Source organism: Geotrypetes seraphini, chromosome 3 (genome assembly GCF_902459505.1).
Source record: "Geotrypetes seraphini chromosome 3, aGeoSer1.1, whole genome shotgun sequence".
Classification (NCBI taxonomy): Eukaryota; Metazoa; Chordata; class Amphibia; order Gymnophiona; family Dermophiidae; genus Geotrypetes; species Geotrypetes seraphini.
The window spans coordinates 74254294-74275461 of record NC_047086.1 but is presented as its reverse complement, the minus strand read 5'-3'; the positions used below and the strand labels follow the sequence as shown (position 1 = coordinate 74275461).

The window sequence follows — 21168 nt, the reverse complement described above, 5'->3', positions numbered from 1 at the left end:
GTTTTAAGCAGGAAACTGATTTAAGAATTATGTGCAGTGAATCTCTTGAACTGATTTTTAAAAGCAGTCCCCGCTTCCAAACCTGATCTGCAAAAAGATGATGCACTGGATTTATTTAAATTTTACTTGACTGTGGAATGGTTTTGTATGTCCCTATTGTCCAGAATGACATACCTATTGCACTAGAAAAAGAGATTGGGTTCTTCCCTTTCTAGTAGATAGATGTGTTATTCTGGAATCCTGCACTGTCAGTATTTGCTCGGTGGGAAGTTGAGTTTCTCCTTGCACTTCCTGCTGACCTACCTCCACCCCCCATCCCAAGCCACCTCCCCAGATTGCACATAAGAAGTCTCCCCCATGGGCAACCAACTCGGGCCATCCAGCCCATTGTATGGTCACCCATCGAGACCAGTTCTCAGGCTCTTATTTATTATACTCCTTCAGTGCATACCAGACTTCGGGACATTACCTTGCTTTACGGTAGGTCAAGAGGCAGGGCCGGCTATACCAGGCCAGAGATGAAGAACAGTAAGAGCCAGAATAGTGAGACAAGTACACTAATATTCGATTTTTTTTAATACAACATTTTTCATATATTAAAAACACAATCTAGTCAAAATAATATCTCATGCATTCCACAGTCAAGTAAAATTCATTTTATAAATCAGGTTTTATTTTATTCATTATCTTATCATTTCATTTTTTTAAAATTATGTTTTTAAAAATTAGGTATTTCCATGTTTATTTTAAAATTTTCCGTTTAATTTGTTCATTTTTTTTCCTATTTAAGGATCTTCGCAATTGGGAAATCAACTCCACTATACCAATATATCATTAACAACTGGTATGCCGTTTGGAATTCACTTTACTTACTTCCCAGTTTATTTCTCCAAGTTTTATATTTCTCCAGCATTCTTAGCTGGTTCATTTCACAATCTAATGGGAATGAGTGGGGCAGGGATATCTGCTAAAGTCAGACAGTACCATAGTGTAATCTCTAACACCACTGTCTGGTAAAAAAAAAAAAAAAAAAAGATTGATAAATACAGTATTTCAGACCTTGGATGTAAAATTGTCAGCCAGAGCCACTGCTAAAGGTTATATTGGAACAGAAGAAGACAGTAAAATTAAGTTTAGCTGTAATATTCCAAATCATTTTTTAAGATTAGGATATTCCAATACAACTAATGTTGAGCAATTAGTTCTTCTAGCGAAATTCATATTTATATTTTATCAACAATTATCACATTAAAACACTCACGCAAACACTGTGGAACTTCTCCTCTCCATATTCCCTTTCCCTCACATGAAAGAACTGCAGGACCGGATGGTTGGTATCCATGAGCACAACTGTAACTTATACTAGACCCCCACCGGTAATCCGATCCTTCTAGCTTCCCATATAGCACTTGCGGAGGATGTCCACATGTGATTGCTATTGTAACAAAAGAATAAATTAGAGATACGTTGTTGAATAATGTTTAAATATACTGTACTAGGAAACTGCAAATTTAATAGACACATCTTTATAGATTATGCAGTGGTGGGAAGAGAGAACACCTATAATATGGGACCATTTTACCAAACAGTGATAAAATGCCTTAGCAAGGGTCTTTCCTGCATGCAAAGGCTATTAATACTGCTGGGGTAAAATGGCCATATTTCCTATTGTTTGCACTAATGGCCACATGCTAATTTTTTTCATTAGTATGTGGCCATTAAAATAGATTGGGCTAGATTCACTAAGCAAACCGATTGTGTACTGATCTGTTTACGACCCCTTTACAACCCGAATTCCCTTCAGCCCGATTCACTAACCTCTCCTGCGATCCGCTTCCGATCCGTGCATGCAAATGAGGGGAACCCGATTCACAAAACAAATAAGAACATAAGAATTGCCGCTGCTGGGTCAGACCAGTGGTCCATCTTGCCCAGTAGTCTGCTCCTGTGGCGGCCCTTAGGTCAAAGACCAATGCCCTAACTGAGTCTAGCCTTACTTGCGTACATTCTGGTTCAGCAGGAACTTGTCTAACTTTGTCTTGAATCCCTGGAGGGTGTTTTCCCCTATAACAGCAAGGTCATGCATATAGGGAAAAAGAACCCGTTGTTCAACTACAAATTGGGGGGGGGCATTGTTGGGAGACAGCAGACTCGAGAGAGACTTGGGTGTACTGGTGGATGCATCACTGAAGCCATCTGCACAGTGCGCAGCAGCCTCAAAAAAAGCCAACAGGATGCTGAGCATCATAAAGAGGGGCATAACAACCAGGACGCAGGAAGTCATCATGCCATTGTATCGAGCGATGGTGCATCCGCATCTGGAATACTGTGTTCAGTATTGGTCGCCGCACCTCAAGAAGGACATGGCGGTACTTGAGAGAGTCCAAAGGAGAGCAACGAAACTGGTAAGAGGGCTGTAACACTGCCCATACGCCGAGAGGTTGGATAGGCTGGGGCTCTTCTCTCTGGAAAAAAGGAGGCTCAGGGGAGATATGATAGAGACCTTCAAGATCATGAGGGGCATAGAGAGGGTGGATAGGACAGATTCTTCAGACTGAGGGGGACAACAGGTACGAGGGGCATTCGGAGAAACTGAAGGGAGATAGGTTCAAAACAAATGCGAGGAAGTTTTTTCTTCACCCAAAGGGTCGTGGACACTTGGAATGCGCTACCGGAGGAAGTGATCAGGCAGAGTACGGTTGCAGGGATTCAAACAGGGTTGGACGGATTCCTGAGGGATAAAGGGATCGTGGGATACTGAGAGAAGTGCTGGGATGTAAACACAAGTATAGAAAACTAAACAGGTAATAAGTATAGTATAGAAAGCCAAGCAGGTCGTGCATGTGCAAGGCCGGAGGGTTAGGACTTCGATGGGAAATTAGGACTTAAATGAGAAACCAGGGTGGCAAGGGGGCCCCTTCTGGTGATTCAGACAGGTTGTGACCTGTTGGGCCGCCGCGGGAGCGGACTGCTGGGCAGGATGGACCTATGGTCTGACCTAGCGGAGGCACTGCTTATGTTCTTATGTTCTTATGTCTTTATCTACTAAGTCTATTCCCTTCATTATCTTGAATGTTTCGATCATGTCCCCTCTCAGTCCCCTCTTTTCAAGGGAGAAAAGGCCCAGTTTCTCTTATCTATCACTATACGACAACTCCATCAGCCCCTTAACCATTTTAGTCACTCTTCTCTGGACCTTTTCAAGTAGTACTGTGTCCTTCTTCAAGTATGGCGACCAGTGTTGGATGCAGTATTCCAGGTGTGGGCATACCATGGCCCGGTACAGCAGCATGATAACCTTCTCCAATATGTTCATGATCCCCTTCTTAATCATTCCTAGCATTCTGTTCGACCTTTTAGCCACTGCCGTGCATTGCGTGGATGGCTTCATCGACTTGTCGACCAGTACTCCTAAGTCTCTTTCCTGGGGGGTCTCTCCTTCTGTGTCTTCACCACTCTGAATAACTTCATATCATCTGCAAATTTTAGCACCTCGCTCGTTGTTCCAATTTCCAGGCCGTTTATAAATATATTGAAGAGCACGGGTCCAAGCACCAAGCCCTGTGGCACTCCACTCGTGACGCTTTTCCAGTTCGAGTATTGTCCATTTACCCCCACTCTCTGTTTCCTATCTGCCAACCAGTTTTTAATCCACATATTTCATCCTCGATTCCATGGGCTTGCAATTTTCGAAGTAATCATTCATGCGGGACCTTGTCGAACACCTTCTGAAAATCCAGATATACAATGTCGACCAGGTCACCCTTGTCTATCTGCCTCTTAACTCCCTTGAAGAAGTGCAGCAAGTTCGTCAAGCAAGATCTTCCTTTGCTGAAGCCATGCTGGCTGGTCCTCATTAGATAGTGTCCGTCAAGGTGCTCAATGATGCGGTCCTTTATCAGCGCCTCTACCATCTTTCCCGGTACCGAGGTCAGACTCACTGGTCTGTAGTTTCCTGGATCTCCCCTCGAACCTTTCTTGAAGATCGGCGTAACATTCGACACTTTCCAATCTTCCAGAATCCTTCCCAATTTGTTTGACAGATTGGTTATTATTGGAAGCAGTTCAGCTATAACCCCTTTCAGATCCTTGATTACCCTCGGATGGATGCCATCCGATCCAGGGGATTTATCATTTTTAAACATATCAATCTGCCTGCATACCTCTTCTAGACTGACCGTCAACCCAGTCAGTTTCCTGTCTTCGTTTCCTGTGTATAGCCTGTCAGCTTCCGGTATGTTGTGTACATCTTCTTCAGTAAATACAGATGCAAAAAATGTGTTCAGTTTGTCGGCGATGGCTTTATCCTCCTTTAGCACTCCTTTTATTCCAAGGTCATCCAACGGCCCCACCTCTTCCTTCGCGGATTATTTCCTCTTAATATATCAAAAGAATGGCTTGAAGTTTTTTGCTCCTTGGCTATTTTTTCCTCGTAGTCTCTTTTTGGCCCCTCTCACTAAATTATGGTACCTGCTTTGATGTTTGTGCTTTTTCCAGTTTTCGTCTGTTTTTGACTTTTTCAATTCGTTAAACAAAGTCTTCTTGTCTCTGATCGTTTCTTTCACCTCTACAGTGAGCCACGCCTGTTCCTTGTTCTTTTCCTCTTGGATCCCTTGTTGGTATATATAGATTTTGCTCCTCATTGACTGTGTCCTTAAAAAGGGACCACCCTTACTCTAGCGTTTTTACAGTACTTATCCTCTCCTTAATCTTCTTCCCCACCATGAGTCTCATCCCTTTGTAATTCCCTTTTCGGAAGTTCAGTGCTGTGCCGTCATTTTGGATCGATGTTTTGCCCCGTGTCCAGGTTGAAGTGGATCATATTGTGATCACTGCTTCCCAGCATCCCTTCTACTTCTATACCTGGCGCTGGTCCTCGTAGTCCATTTAGAATTAAGTCCAGAATTGCATTTCCTCTCGTATTTTCTTTGACAAGTTGTTCCAGGAAGCAAATAAGAACTGGGCTGGCCGATCAACCCAAGAAGCGACTGCTGGGGACCAGTCACAAACGTCTTTTCCGGCTGCCTTGCTCCACTGCTGCCCTGCTCTCTGCACGCCCTGTTCTTTGCTGCCCCGAATCTGTCCTGCCTGCCGCCCTGTTGTCCCCTGAATCTCTCCTGCCTGCCACCCTACTCTCCCCCCAATCGACGCCCAAATCTCTCCTGCCTGCCCACTGCTCTCCCCCCAATCGACGCCCAAATCTCTCCTGCCTACCGCACTGCGAGCCCGTGGTTTTAACCCACAGGTTTACTGCGGGTTAAAATCACGGGCTCGCTGGGCTACAAAAGTAAAATAAAAGTCAGCTCTGCCGGTGCTGATTGAGAAGGGAGGCAGGGTTTCAATGGCCAGCATGAGAGCAGCAGAGTCGGAGCCCGAGAAAAAAAATAAACTCACCAAAAAAAAAAACCAAACTGGACACATAAACATATGCGCAGACCATCTGCAGGGAAAGCAGACGGTCTGCGCATGCGTCAGAATCACACACTAGCGATCCGTGCGGGTAGAGGGGGCATTCCTTCGATCACCCTCATTAGAATTTTTGGATGTTGGGAATTGGTCGGGCCTGCTGGAATTGGCCACGGATCGGCCAAAGAAGTCAAGGTTAGTGAATATAGCCCATTATTGCTTGAGCTTTAACTGCCACCCATTGTACAGGTGTTAAAGGCTCATGTATTAAGCACATGCTAATTGAAAAGAATGTGTTAGAGTAGTTCTGTAAACCAATTTAGCACAGAACATAGGGCTAGATTCACTAAACCTCCTTTGCTTCCACGATCCGTGGCCGATCCATGCAGGCTCAACAAATTCAGGAAACAAAAAAATTTAAATGAGGGCGATCGGAAGAAAGCCCCCCCCCCCTACGACCGCATGGATCGCTGGTGTGCGATTCCGACGCCTGTGCAGACCATCTGTAGAAGGTCTGCCCATGCGTCTAAGAGCTGTCTAGAGGCGTAACTTTTTTTTTTAACCTTTTACTAGCCCAGCGAAGCTCATGGTTTTAACCCGCTTTAAACTCACTTGTTAAAGCCATGGGCTCGCAGTGCAGGGAAGGGCAGGTGAGTCGGAGTGGCAGGCAGGAGAGATTCAGGGCGAGAGCAGGGCGACGAGTCGGGGCAGTAGGCAGGAGAGATTCGGGGCAGAGAACAAGATCGGGGCAGGCAGGAGATCGGGGCAATTGGAAAGGACCTCAATGACTGGTCCTCAGCAGTCGCTTCTTGCGTTGATCGGCCAGTCCAGTCAGTTTGCAAGATTTCTGTAGTGAATCGCGTCCTTGCCTACTTTGCATGCCGTTCCCCTCATTTGCATGCACAGATCGAAATCGGATCAGAGAAGAGGTAAGAGAATCGGGCCGGAATAAAATTGGGTCGCAAAGGAGTCGCAAATTGATCGGTACACGATCGGTTTGCTTAGTGAATCTAGCCAATAGCCACTCTCCATTCCCCAGACACATACCCTGCTCCAAAAAATTCATTTTATTTTTTAGTGCATTTATAGAGCAAGCACATAGCAAAAATACCATGGGATTCCATAGCATGCCCTGTGGTATGTCATTTTTTTTTCTGTGGCAAGCACGTATTAATGCTCACTGAAGTTTTGTAAAAGGGCCCCTATGTTTGCAAGAAGCCTTTGGATTGTCAAAGGATATCCCAAATTGCACAGAATGCTAGAGAATGACAGTTTGTCCTCATCCCCACGGGCACTGTCCCTGCTCCATTCCCACAGGCTCCATCTCTATCTCTGCTCTGTCCCCATGAGCAGTTCCCATCCCTGCCCCAGACTGTGTCCTCATTTGCATAAGCCTCGAACACTTATAATTTTATATTTAAATCTTTTTATTAAAGGGACAATATTCTGAAACAACTCTTTATAAATCTCAAATAGAACCTTCAATTTCTATCTGGTTTTGGTACAACCTTCCCAAAGATTATGTTGCCTATGTTTTATATCATCTGGGAAGGTAACTTGATTGTCTTTCAGACATGGGTGTAGAAGAGAACCTAAACTGTTCAGTGGATGAACAGGAAAATAAGTATTATTAAATGTTAGAAATGTTTATTGATGCCAGCAATGATTGATAAATTTGTTGCAGTAACAGTAAGATGCTTCAGCAGCTGGGCACATGATGGAAAAACATTGCAGATGGCAGACAAGACACAAATGATGTCAATTAAAAGTAGTTCATTGAAATCTAAAAGCAGATTCTGCAGTTTTTTAAATCATTGAATTGAGTTGCCAATTGTCTGAGATATGTTAATTTTATAGTAGGCAGCAGTAGGCATCCTACTGCTGTCTAACCAGACAACTGGGAGACAAGTTTTTTTTAAAAAACTCACAAAAACACTGAGGCAGGCTGCCTATACTTTAGGCATCTGTCATGGGTGGAGGGAGGCACCTAGGGATGCTTAAGCTCGACCAAGGCTAGGCGTGGGCGTTGTTTCGTCCAGAAGTGATCTTGGGTGAGCTTAAGAGGCACTAGGCATCTCTCTAGGGCTGTGATAGGCACCTGAAATGTAGGCCAATGAAAAGTTGATCTGTATTTCAAATAGACATGACCACAGAGCTGATTGCCGCAAGGAAATCTTCCTGCGGCAGTCAGCTGAGAAGCTGTGGCTGAGAACCCGCCCCCTACAAAATCAGCCGGCAGAAGGAGTGCACACTCCCTCCTACTGCCATCCCCAAACCTCCACAGAACACGAGGCAGGAGGGTTGCCCACTTCCTTCTGCCGCCGACACTGTCGATCCGCCATACCCCCAATACTCCCCAATACCCACCCGACATACTCCAACATTCCCCAATATCCATCCGCCACTCCCAGACACTCCCCAACACCAATCTGATATTCCCACCCCCCAACTCCCCAACAACCCCTGACACTCCCTCACACCCCAACATCCCCCCTGACACCTCCCAACCCCCCCCCCCCCCGCAAACCTTTAGAAGATGGCCGGCAAGACGGATACCCACTCCCTCCTACTGGCAGGCTCGCCTCTTCCAAAACGGCGGGACTTCCCAGGATGCACTGGAAGGAGCCTCTGATTGGCCAGATACTAGAGTCTTAGGCAACTCTAGTGCAAACAGAAATGCAGTGGGAAGGCGGTCTAAGATTCCGGTTGGCCCAGGTACCTAAGGCTCCACCTATGGGAGGGGCATTAGGCATCTGGGCCAATCGGAACCTTAGACCTCACCCCGGTGAATCCAAGAATGAACCAGGAAAGGGAAAGGTCTGCCATTTTGGAAGAGGTGGGCCTGCTGGCAGAGGGAGTGGGCATCCAACTTGCCGGCCATCTCCTAATGGTACCGGGGGGGGGGGGTCATGAGGTGTCAGGGGGATGTTGGCATGTGAGGAAGTGTTGGGGGTGTCAGGGTGTGTTGGGAAGTGTTGGGCTCTGTTGGGTGTGTGTCGGGGCATGTCGGGTGGGTGTTGGGGAGTGTCAGGTGAATGTTGGAGAATATCAGTGGGTATTGGGGAGTGTTGGGGGTTCGGAGGATCGACAGGGCCAACAGCAGGAAGGAGTGGGCATCCCTCCTGCTAACTGGTGTGTGTATGAGGGGGGTCAGTAGTGTCAGGGGTTTGGGGGAGATCAACGGGGTCGGCATCAGGAGGGAGTGGGCATTCTTCCTACTGCAGACAATGTTGGGGGTTTGGGGGTAGCGGTGGGAGGGAGTGGTCAACCCTCCTGCTGGCCAAGTTCATGGAGGTTTCAGGGGTTCCCTGCCGCAGCTGCTCAGCTGATCGTGGCACAAGGATTCCCTTGCCTCGATCAGCTGATTGTATGGGATCAGGCTGCGACATGGACACTGGTTAGAGAATTGGGCAGGTTAGGCAGGGTCAGGTATCTGTCCCTTAAGACACTCGATTCTGTATAGGTTACCGGTGTGCGATTCTCAGATGCTTCTTAGGTGGCTTCAGAAACCGGCGTCCTATACAGAATTTCCACCTAAGTGTAGAACTCTAAATGTTCACAATAATACAATTGTGTGTTATAATCCTACCTTTGCATATAGGTTTAGTCTGGTTCCAAGTACCATCTTTAGTACAAAGTAAAGTAGATGATTTTGCAGGTTCCATGACATAGCCCGGATTACACTGATAGGTTATTGTTTTATTGAATGTGAAATCATTTCCAAACTCAATGCCGTTTGCTAAAGATCCTGGGTTTCCACAACTGATCACTAAAGGCAAAAAACATATTTAAATCATTGTAAAGATGGGCTTTCACCCACTGATATCAATATTGCTTCTGAAAGAGTTTTAAAAGGTATTTTTGTATAGAGTATAATATGCTTGTTTTTCTTCTAACAAATTCAAAGCTCATGAAATGTTAAGATAAACTATTACCTTACTGGCATGACATGTATTAATCATTAATTCTTTCCCTGTATTGTCTTATTCTTGCCTGCCTTGTACAATGAAATATTATGTATTTTTGATTTATTATACTCAAATATTTCTGTTTTGTGCTATATATATCATATAGCGCTCTTTTTGGAAATAATGATGAATGCAAGTAACAGGAAATATTGATAAATGCAAATAATAAATGTTATCATCACTAACCCCCTCTTTTACTAAGGTGCACTATGCTTTTTAGGGTGCGATAAATATTAGTGCATGCTAATGATGCGCTACACGCTAACGCGTGCATGTTATCCTATGGACGCATTAGCGGTTAGCGCATGTGTTGATTTAGCGTGCGCTAAACACGCGGTAAAACTCTTAGCGCACCTTAGCAAAAGAGGGCCTATGGGATCCCTTTACTAAGGCGCGGTAACCGGGTATAGAAAGAGCGGAGAGGGACAGATTCTTCAAACTTTCGACAACTACAAGAACAAGAGGGCATTCAGAAAAGTTGAAAGGGGACAGATACAAAACGAATGCTAGGAAGTTCTTCTTTACCCAACGTGTGGTGGACACCTGGAATGCGCTTCCAGAGGACGTAATAGGGCAGAGTACGGTACTGGGGTTTAAGAAAGGATTGGACAATTTCCTGCTGGAAAAGGGGATAGAGGGGTATAGATAGAGGATTACTGTACAGGTCCTGGACCTGTTGGGCTGCCGCATGAACGGACTGCTGGGCACGATGGACCTCAGGTCTGACCCAGCAGAGGCATTGCTTATGTTCTTATGTTCTTAGTATGCGCTAAAGATTCGTGCACGCTAAATGCTAAGGCGCCCATAGAATATAATGAGCACCTTAGCATTTAGCACGCACTAATCTTTAGCGTGCTCTAAATCGACTAGCGCGCCTTAGTAAAAGGACCCCTATATGAAAATACTATAATGTTTTCTTTTCTTTAGGGCAATGTTCCCTCTAAGGACCGAGATCATGTGAGCAAAATCTTTCATGAGCAAGGGACTGAGTTGATATGAGCAAAAAATTTCCTTTATATTACCCTAATGGCATCATACACACTCTACATTATAAATTAAGAATTACAACCAAGAACTTTGTTTTAAATTTAGATATATAAGGCAATTTAAAAAAAACCCCAAACAAACCTGGTCCATGCGGTAAAAATGTAATATTCCTGCCAAATAAACCCCTGACACATCTAAATTAAAACAACAAAGCCAAGGACAAACAAATTTACTGGAAAAAATTAAAGGTTCAATCTATAACAAGAAGAGATACAAACACAGCAGCTGAATATAGTTCAACATCAACTAGTACAGGTGAGATGGCTTCTGAAAGATTCTCTCCCCCACCTAGCCTCAAGCCTCGGATCCAATTCTCCCTCTCCTCACCCCCCCCCATCACCTCCTCACCCCAGGTCAACTCGCTACGCTCATGTCACCCCTCTCCTTAACTCACTTCACTGGCTCCCTATCTGCCATCGCATACAGTTCAAGATCTTATTGCTGACCTACAAGTGTGTTCATTCTTCTGCCCCTCAATATCTCTCCTCTCTTCTCTCTCCTTATACACCTACCAGAGAACTTTGTTCCTCAGATAAGTCACTCTTAACGTTACCCTTCTCCCTCCACTGCCAATTCCAGACTTCGTTCCTTTCATCTAGCTGCCCTCTATGCCTGGAATAAATTATCCAAGTTTGTCCGTCAAGCCCCTTCCCTTGTTTAAAAGCAGACTGAAAACCCAACTTTTTGATATAGCTTTCAATCCTTAATCCTGCTCCTCTGCCCTCCAACCCAGCCAGCTGATTAACCGTTCCCCTTAACTGTATCCATGACATCCTGTCTGTCTTGCCTGTTTAAATTGTAAGCTCTTTTGAGCAGGGACTGTTTTCTTGCTCTTTGTAACTCTGTACAGTGCTGCGTGCGTCTGGTAGTGCTACAGAAAAAATTAATAATAATAGTAGTAGTAGTATTAATTCCTTCCTTCTCTCCCTCTCAAGGTCCGGCATCATTTCTTCCTTCTGTCCCTTCCAACTGTGGCTTACATTTAAGCCATTCTTCAGCCCTACAGCCAGTGGCAGTCCTGTTGAAAAGCTGCCTGTGGCCTGCATCGGGCCTTTCCTTCAGAAAGGGGTGGCCTGGTTCAGGGGGAAATGTGCAGGGCCAAAGACTGGCTTAAGGCAAATCGAGGGGCATTGAGCTGCCAGGGGGGTGGGGGGTGGAGTTATCAAGCATAGTGCAGGTGAGGGGGGGAGAGGAAGTCAGGAAGAAAGTTGGCTGCATGTGGTTTTTTTACCTGGGCTCGGCTATTACGATGGGGACAGTTTGACAAGGGATTCTTGAGGGGAGGTCACAGCCAAAGCTCACTACTGAAAAACAGATGGGGAGTTGGATGGACACACAAGGAAGTGCTCTTGATTGGCCATCAAGCTCCAGCTCTGTCTCCCTGATTGGTGGATGTGCAGAACTCTCCCTTATTCAAATTGGTGAGCAGCAATCAGCAACTGGTGCGCTGTGGTGTGAAGCAAACTGCACAGCCACACAATTTAGAAGGGACATTGCTTTAGGGTAATATCTTCAAACAGATTATTGATTTTGTACAGAACCATTTATGCCAATGAGATCTCAGTTTCAAAAGTTGTCATGTGCAGTGGAAATAAAGTATTCATAAGAACAGTACCTTAAAAAAAAAAGAAGGTATGTATTTGTGTTTTGGGAGAGGGGGCGGAGAATGTGCCAAAATCTTAGGCCCTGTGGTATTGCATTATATGCAGAGTCTGACTTCTTGGTGGTTTAGTTTAATTTTGTCTATAAATTTCTATTTTTACTTTGTGATGACTTATTTCATACTGGAAGAGGGTATATCTATGTTCCGTGTGTATGAAAAGGACATGGTTTTCTGTTAGCATTGACTGTGCAGGATCGATCTGTGTTAATCTGGCTTGTTTAGTTTCACAGTGGGTGCACTGATATTCTAGTGCTCACTGCAGTGTTTAAGATGTTGCCTTTCCTTATTGTGTGACTCGTGGATTATTGATTATATATATATATATATATAAAATATAGAGGAGGAGGGTGTTAAAAAATAATTGGCCCCATGTGTCAAATACACTAGGTACGCCACTGCACCTTACAGTTCACAGTAGTGAGCAAAGTGTTAGCAATTTGGTTGAATTATTGGTTTAATCATATATTTATATTACAATACTATGCCCACTCTTCAAACTATTGGCATGCTGTTATGGAAACTTAGCTTGTATATGGTATTGTGTTCCAAACATGCATTATATATAATTGCCCATATGTGGTTGGCATGGTGGTGTATTGCTCTGTTTGTGATACAAATACAAAAATATTCTTATTGTCTGCAACTATCATAACGTTTTATAAGGATTCCAACAAAAAGAAGAACCAGAGAGTCTGGGATCACAAATTCATATACTAACGCATCAATATACTTCTCAATATTGCTCATAAAAATATGCTTCCCAAATGTTGCAAAATATCAAGTAATTTACATAACTTCTAAAATGAATAGGTAGGGCATTCCAAATCTTTGTTGCCTGATATTAGACGCTAGAGATGAAAGCCTTTTTAGAATGAAGTTTAAGGATTAGGAAAATGCAATAAACTTTGATCTCTAAGGATACTGTTATCTGTTTGACACACATATCATGGTTGACATATATATTGGTGCATATCTATGTAAACAGCTTAAAATGGACTCGTGCCTCTATAGGTAGCAGTGTAACACCATTATATTTCTTGGCAGATAAAAGCAATTGCACTGCCATGTCCTGAACTGTTTGTAATTTTTTTTAAAAAAAGTTGTTTAGAACAACCTACATAGACGACATTAAAGTAGTCCAATGTGATAACAGTAAAGCTCTGTACAACTGAAAAACAGGTTTTCTAAACATGACCTCAACTTTCTTAATCATGAAGCAGTGAAATTTACATGGAGTCATGGGTGCGGCTCTGGCTGCCTTGTTAGGCAGATTGGATGGACTATGCAGGTCTTTATCTACCATCATTTACTAAGTCAGCTGACAATTTACATGTATGAGTACCAACACACACAGGTGTTAAAGGGCATTTCAGAACTTATGCATTTAAGTGTGTATGCCTACCATTTTTGAAACTTACACATGCAAAAGCGTCTAATTAAGTACCGAGGCCTAGTCTTTCTGCGCTGTCAACTGCAAGAGGGAAAAAATGAGGGAGCAAGACCTCAAGGCAGATCCTGAAAATGCCCCCAAAAGTTAACACAGAGGTTTTGCACTTACTGGAGAGTAATTTGAGCAATATGGATAAAACCTTGGGTCACAAAGTATGAGTCTTCTTGTCATCGCTTGTACGTTTTTACACATATAGTACTTTTATAAGAGGCTCTTTATATGTGTACAATATGACTTAAACATGGAAATTCTCGTGCAAAAATTAACTTAGAATGGGAGAAAAGCCATAGAAAAATAAGCGTTATACAATTTGTTCTTTTTCTTCTTTAGATGGTTTAGATTCAAAGGGAAAAAATTAATAGTAAATTTTTGTTCAACCTGTTTGTTATCTTATTGCTTTCTTGTAAAAGATAAGTTACAGACCTGTGCAATCTGGAGGAGTGCCAGTCCAAGTCCCATTTGCTGTACAGTGGCGTGTCATTAGCCCTGATGTCTTGTAGCCTTCCCAACATGCATAGATGACTGAGCTGGAGAAGAGAATCCCATCACTGTAAATGATCATGCCATTAGCTGGAGTGCCGGGATTTCCACAGGATACCGCTGTTGTGGAAGGAAAAGCTCAATTTCACAAAGTTATTTGCACAGGATGAGTCAGTGTAAGTTATGGGCTTGCAGAGAGTATTTATTTTAGTTAGTTATTTATTTACCAACTATTAATTGTCTAAGTGGTTTACTTTCGGGTACTCAGTCATTTGTCCCGATCTGTCTCAATGGGCTCACAATGGGCTAGATTCACGAACCTACAGGATCGTAAATGGTCTGCACATGCCCATCCGAGCCACAACTTTTTTTCTAACTTTTTAGCCCAGCAAGCCCTTAGTTTTAACCCGCTTTAAACCCGTGGCTTAAAACCACGGGCTCATAGTGCAGGGAAGGGCAGGATAGATTCAGGGCAGCAGGCAGGAAAGATCCGGGGATGAGCAGGCCAGGGTGGCAATTCGGGAGAGAGCAGGCAGGAGAGATCGGGAGAGAGCAGGGCGGCGATTCAGGGCAGAGCAGGCAGGAGAGATTGGGGAAGAGCAGGCAGGAGAGATCCGGGTAAGAGCATTAGGGTGGAAGGCAGGAGAGATTCAGGGCAGCAGAGAGCAGGGTGTGTAGAGAGCAGGGCTTTAATGGAGCTGGAGAGTTGGAAAGCCATTTACGACTGGTCCCCAACAGTCGCTTCTTGGGTTGCTCGGCCAGCCCAGTTGGATCACAAAATTTGTTTGGTGAATCGGGCCCCTGCCTACTTTGCATGCGTTTCCCCTCATTTGCATGCACGGATTGGAAGCGGATCGCAGGAGAGGTTAGTAAATCGGGCCAGAGGTAAATCTGATCGCAAAGGGGTCACAAACCGATCGGTACATGATCGGTTTGCTTTGTGAATCTAGCCCAATCTATCTAATATAACTGGGGCAATGGAGGATTGAGTGACTTGCCCAGAGTCACAAGGAGCAGTGCATTGCTTGAACCCACAACTTCAGGGTGCTGAGGCTTTAGCTCAAACCACTAAGTCACTCCTTTCTCCAAGTGGCACAAGAAAGAACCATGATACCAGAGGGTTACTGGTCCCGACTCCACCAGCTGCGCAGTAGGGCTAAACGGCTGCATGACCTCCTGCTAAAAGGTGCACGGCCATGCAGCCGCACATCTTAGAGGGAACACTGCTGTGGCCTAAAGGTCAACTGATAATCTAACAATACCCCTAGGTCAGTGTATCACAAACTGTGTGCCACAGCACACTAGTGTGCCTTTTGAGATTTTAAATGTGCTGCGGCTCACTGGGCAGGAAGAGAGGCTCCGGCGCCTGTGTCATCTGACTTCTCCTACCGTTGCGTTGGTCGCATATCTGCTGGGACTCCTGCCTTCCTCGTCTCCGCACCCCCAGACCAGCAGCGGCAGCTCTGTGTGCTTTTAACTTTGGCACACAGCTGCCGCTAAGCAGTAGTTTAGCCGCGGTTTCATCAGGCAGCCTCGGGGGCCTTTGCTAGGCCGGTATGCATTGCATCATCGAAGCGAGCCAGCCTAGCAAAGGCCTCGAGGCTGCCTCATGAAACCGCGGCTAAATGACTGCTAGGTGTCCTTAAATTACTGTACTGTCCAGCCTTGTCATTATGCTACTTAGTTGTATGGTATCGTATTGTAGTATATTGTATTGTATTGCCAAATGTACTGTCCAATGTAACATACTGTAAATGTTGGCTTGTAACCCGTTCTGAGTTCCCGGGAGGACGGGATGGAAATTGAATTAAATAAATAAATACTATGGACCATGCAGAAGCCATAATGAAATGTTATTTAGTTAAACAGTATGGGCTTGATTCTGTACATGGTGCTGAAAAATCAGTGCTGATATAATTTTGAACTAAGCACTATTCTATAAATGACACTCAAAGTTGTGTACCATTTATAAAATAGCGCTTGGCATCAGGATCCGAACCAAATTTTAGGTGCAAGGATTTACCCCAAGTAAAATCTGGAACAAATTCTTATGCCTAAATTACACATGAATTGCCTTATTCTATAAAACTGCACATAAATTCCAGGAATGCCCCAATCCACCATGTATTTCCCATGGCCATGCCCTCTTTTTGAATCTGTACGTAATCCTGGGATCTAAAAATATGCATGTAATTTTTAATTGATGCCAATTAGCACCCAAAATTGATTATTAGCAAACAATTAGTGCTAATTGACTTGCTATTCAATTAAATTGTGCAAGGAAATAGGGCATGTGCCCAAATTTCCACGTGCAGTTTTTAGCGCCATATATACATCTTCCCATTGGATGTGACTTAAAAGGACAAAAAAAGTTGCTGAATAAATTGAAATAGCCATAAGAAGCTGTAGTTTAACAGAAAGAACCAAGGCACTTTGAAGCCTAAGGCTTTGTTAATATTATACTGCACATTCAACACATAATGGGATTAGGATTTTAATATTCAATAAAATGTGTCACTGTATTTCTTTCCTTTAATTATACTAATATATGATAAGCAACTATAGCATAACAGCATAAATCTTGAAAAAAAATATGAAAATAGTAATTTTATAATGTATAAATAGCTGGTTAGATTGCATTAGTTTAGCAGGACTGAATTTTGTTTTGCTGCTCAAGTTGAACACGACAACATCCATATTCACGGGGGTTAGGAGCAGAGAGAGCCCCCTTGCAAATACCAAAAATTAGCAAATAAATTTAGGTCTCCCCAAACCTCAAAAGCAGTCTCCCTACCAGCTCCGGACCCCTCCACACCTTATCTGTATAGCTCTGGTGGTCTAGCGGTAAAGCAGGGTAGGAGCAATCTTCCTACGCTCCTGCCCTGTGCACAGCCACAATCAAAAATGGCTGCCACCAGTTCCCGCGGCAGTCTCAGGAGACTATGGGGACTTTCGACAGCCATTTTTGATTGAGGCGCTGCATGCAGCAGGAGTGTAGGAAGATCACTCCTGCCCCGTTTCACCACTAGACCACCAGGGCTTTAAAGGTAAGGTGTGGAGGGGTCCGGGAGGCAGCATGGAGATTGCTTTGGAGACTCACGAATAACCAAACTTGCAAATATGTAACAAAGGTTCTCCATAATTTAGAAACACATACTAAAAACACACCAGATAAAAATGCATATGAGAATTCACTAGTAGAATTATACAGTTACACTGTTTTAATGCACATGATTCAAACCTCTTGACTGCAACTCTAGTACTGGTATGCATTTATTTATATTTAAGATGCTTATCATATTTTAATCATGCTTAAATTATTAAATCCTCTTTTTTGCTAGTAAGGATCTTTTTCTACAAGAAAAAGAATATTGGAATGTTGCTCATGTTACCACCTTTTTAATGAGGGTCGGATACACCTGTAGAGGCACTTTAGTGAATGTTCATGTGATAGCGAATACAGTTTGAAAATATCCAATACACTTTGACACAAAAGGACTCGGAGACATTGGCTTGTTCAGTCATTACCAGATATAGGGCATTTGAACTGCAAAATGTTACTCACATCACCTCTCTGTTCTTCTCTTCCCTCCACTAGCCTGTACTAACATATGGGAAAAAAACCTTAAGGTCGAACAGTAAGCTCTGTAGACCCCTAACCTCCCTTATCTTGACCCATTTTGGACCTACTCAGGGGTCCCAGACAGTAGTGGCCATTTTCTGCTGCCACCCGGGTCAGTGCTATATTCCGAAATGGCACCAATGACATCCTCCAGGGATTCAAGACAAAGTTAGACAAGTTCCTGCTGAACCAGAACGTACGCAGGTAAAGCTAGTCTCAGTTAGGGCACTGGTCTTTGACCTAAGGGCCGCTGCAGGAGTGGACTGCTGGGCACAATGGACCACTAGTCTGACCCAGGAGCGGCAATTCTTATGTTCTTATGGGTTTTTTGTGTAGTGTCCTAGAAGAGATGATCTAGGGAGGGATCACCTAGGAGACTGTCTGCCTGTGCTTACAGCTGGATTTAATTTATCTCACTCAGGTTCCTGCTTTGCCCTGTCTCTCTGGGCAACCACCAGCTGAGCCATGTTTTTCTGCCCCTCCCCTTTCTTTAACCCTTGCTGTGTCAGATTGTTTGGCTAGAGGTTTAGCCTGAGAACATGTAGTGCTTGTAAAAGGAATGATGTGGATTTGTAGCAGGAATCCTGCTCTTCTCTGGGGTATCCCCTCTGATCTGCCCTTCCTGTCTTCCCTTAGGGCTAGGAATAGACTTAAGAACATAAGAACATAAGCAATGCCTCCGCTGGGTCAGACCTGAGGTCCATCGTGCCCAGCAGTCCACTCACGCGGCGGCCCAATAGGTCCAGGACCTGTGCACTAATCCTCTATCTATACCCCTCTATCCCCTTTTCCAGCAGAAAATTGTCCAATCCTTTCTTGAACCCCAGTACAGTACTCTGCCCTATTACGTCCTCTGGAAGCGCATTCCAGGTGTCCACCACACGTTGGGTAAAGAAGAACTTCCTAGCATTCGTATTGAATTTGTTCCCTTTCAACTTTTTCGAATGCCCTCTTGTTCTTTTATTTTTCGAAAGTAAAAGAACAAGAGGGCATTCGGAAAAGTTGAAAGGGGACAGATTCAAAACGAATGCTAGGAAGTTCTTTTTTACCCAACGTATGGTGGACACCTGGAATGCGCTTCCCACTGGGGTTCAAGTAAGGATTGGACAATTTCCTGCTGGAAAAGGGCAGGTTTCTCTCTCTAGACACCGGGACACTTTCCTTACTGGTTTAAACCAGGATTTTAATCAGTTAAAATATACATACGGCACCCAAAACTGGGCACCAATATATGGGTACTAATTCAAGATGTATGCCCAACAAATTGACATACAAGCCAACTAGTGCCAATAATTTGCCACTATTGGCACTAATTGGCAGTAATTTGGATTTGGATACGTTTTGCTGTTCTATAACAATGTTCATCTAAATCCTATGCTGACAACTCAGAAAGGGTTTGGTAATGGGAGTTACATGGGTAGATAAGGGTCATTCTTCAAATCTGCACACAGTATTAGCAGGGCAGGATTAACCAATAGGCCAAGTAGGCACGTGCCTTGGGCCCAAAATGATCAGGGGGGACCGATGAAGGAGGGCATCAACACTGTTTTTTCCAAATGGTCCCCTCCAGCATGGATTGGCAATGCGGGCCCCCACCCCAATTGGCAACGCGGGTTCCCCCAATCAACAACGCGCCCCCCCCATCGACGGAAAGTAAGACAAGCAAGCAACGCAGGTAAGAAAGGCAACGGGAACTGTAATTTTGCAAGCGGTGCTGCTTTCCCAAAGCTTCCTTCTGACGCAGCTTCCTGTTTCTGCCTGGGCGCATGGTGGGGTGGGGCGGGGCAGGGGGCCCAGTGTACTTGTATGCCTAGGGGTCCTCGACTAATTAATCCTGCCCTGAGTATTAGAGAATGTCAGAGATATGCACCCAAGTTGGCTGCCGGGAATTAGACCTGGTTTCAGAAGGAGGGGGCCCATGAAAGAAAGTGCCTAGGGCCTATAGAAGTCATCATGTGGCCCTGGGCTAGTGTGCTTAACAGAGTGAGCTAAATATTGAGAGCTATATATTTTTGCACGCTTATAAGACACAAAATGGATTAATACAAAGTCAATGCATAGTGTCTACATTTTGACTTTGTACTTATTATTTAGTTACTAGCTGATGCCCCGGCGTTACACGGGTATTTAATTATAGCAATAACTCTGTAAATGGATTCAAATAAAGATACTTTATAGTGGTGAATGAAATTATTTTTTTACAGCTTTATAAAAAGTACAATATTCAAATTATAATGTGAAATATTTGACAAAATGAATACAATACAACTAACACAAAACTTGATTATAAACAACAATTTTAGTTTCACCTCCAGGAGCAAGAACATATACCGGTAAATTCTTGGGTGAACCCACCCTTGATCAAGCAACATAGATTTGTCCATGGGAAAAACAGGGGGATCTTAAATCCACTCCACAGTATGTAATAGTCTGTCCCTGTGATTTGTTGATTGTGATAGAGAATGCAAGTCTCACTGGAATTTGCAATCTCTTAAACTGAAAAGGAAGATCTGTTGGAATAAGTGGCATGCAAAAGTTTCAGTATTGATTTAAACAACTCAATATGTGGAAACTCAGGTTGAAAAGAAACTCCATGCAGTTTGTTCCCGGTTCTGAATGGAACCTGTGTTCCTAGTTCAGGATATGTGAGTACTCATGTAATGCAATAACATTATGAACTGGGGTGCATGAAGGAAACAGTTACAAACACAGTTAGAACATACAAACTCTATATGTATGGTGTCCGTAGTAGAATAGAAACGATGTCCCTAGTGGTTATAGTGTCATAGAAAGTGTTTTATAGTTGGAATTACTGTGAGAATGGCAGCTTTTTACATTTTTTTCCATTGACATGAATGGGTGAAATCTGATTTTCTGTTTGTAGCTCCGCCCACGTGTGCAGGTGGGCCGCGAGACCCCCAGAACATATCACCCCAGGTAGTGAGGGATCTGCATACCAAGTTTTGTTCAAATCGGTCAAGCCGTTTTTGCGTGATCGCGGCACATACACACACACATACATACATGCACACATACATACCTCCGATTTTATATATATAGATTCATTCATTCATTTCATGTTCTATACCATTCTCCCAGGGGAGCTCAGAACAGTTTACATGAATTTATTCAGTGGGCTCAAAATCTATCTAATGTACCTGGGGCAATGGGGGGATTAAGTGACTTGCCCAGGGTCACAAGAAGCAGCGTGAGTTTTGAACCCACAACCTCAGGGTGCTGAGGTTGTAGCTTTAAGCACTATGCAGGGTCCATGTGAGATAAAAGCTGGAGAAATTTTCAACAAAGCAGAAGAACCACATTTCGAGGCAATTTCCATAAGGGCTTATAGTAGAAACAACTGACTGTGCCAGTGCCTACCATTATGCATCCCCAAGATCATAGTCATTATATATCATAATCCAATCAAACAAGTAGCCTACTATATCAGAAAAGAGAATTCCAGTGTGATCTTTATGACATAATAAAACTACATTTCCATTTAGTTTATATGGAAACAAAATTGTTTTTTTTT

At 43.8% G+C, this 21168-nt stretch overlaps 1 protein-coding gene across 1 annotated transcript in view; it reads right to left on the bottom strand.

The window, feature by feature from the left end:
- Positions 1–21168, bottom strand: part of CSMD1 (CUB and Sushi multiple domains 1) — a 2397241-nt gene that overhangs the window by 123618 nt on the left and 2252455 nt on the right. Inside the window, exons 58-60 of the mRNA XM_033936341.1 lie at positions 13958–14134; positions 8996–9175; positions 1262–1435 (exon numbers count right to left, since the gene is read on the bottom strand). Coding sequence (XP_033792232.1) covers positions 1262–1435; positions 8996–9175; positions 13958–14134 — 531 coding nt within the window. The remainder of the gene's footprint in view (positions 1–1261; positions 1436–8995; positions 9176–13957; positions 14135–21168) is intronic.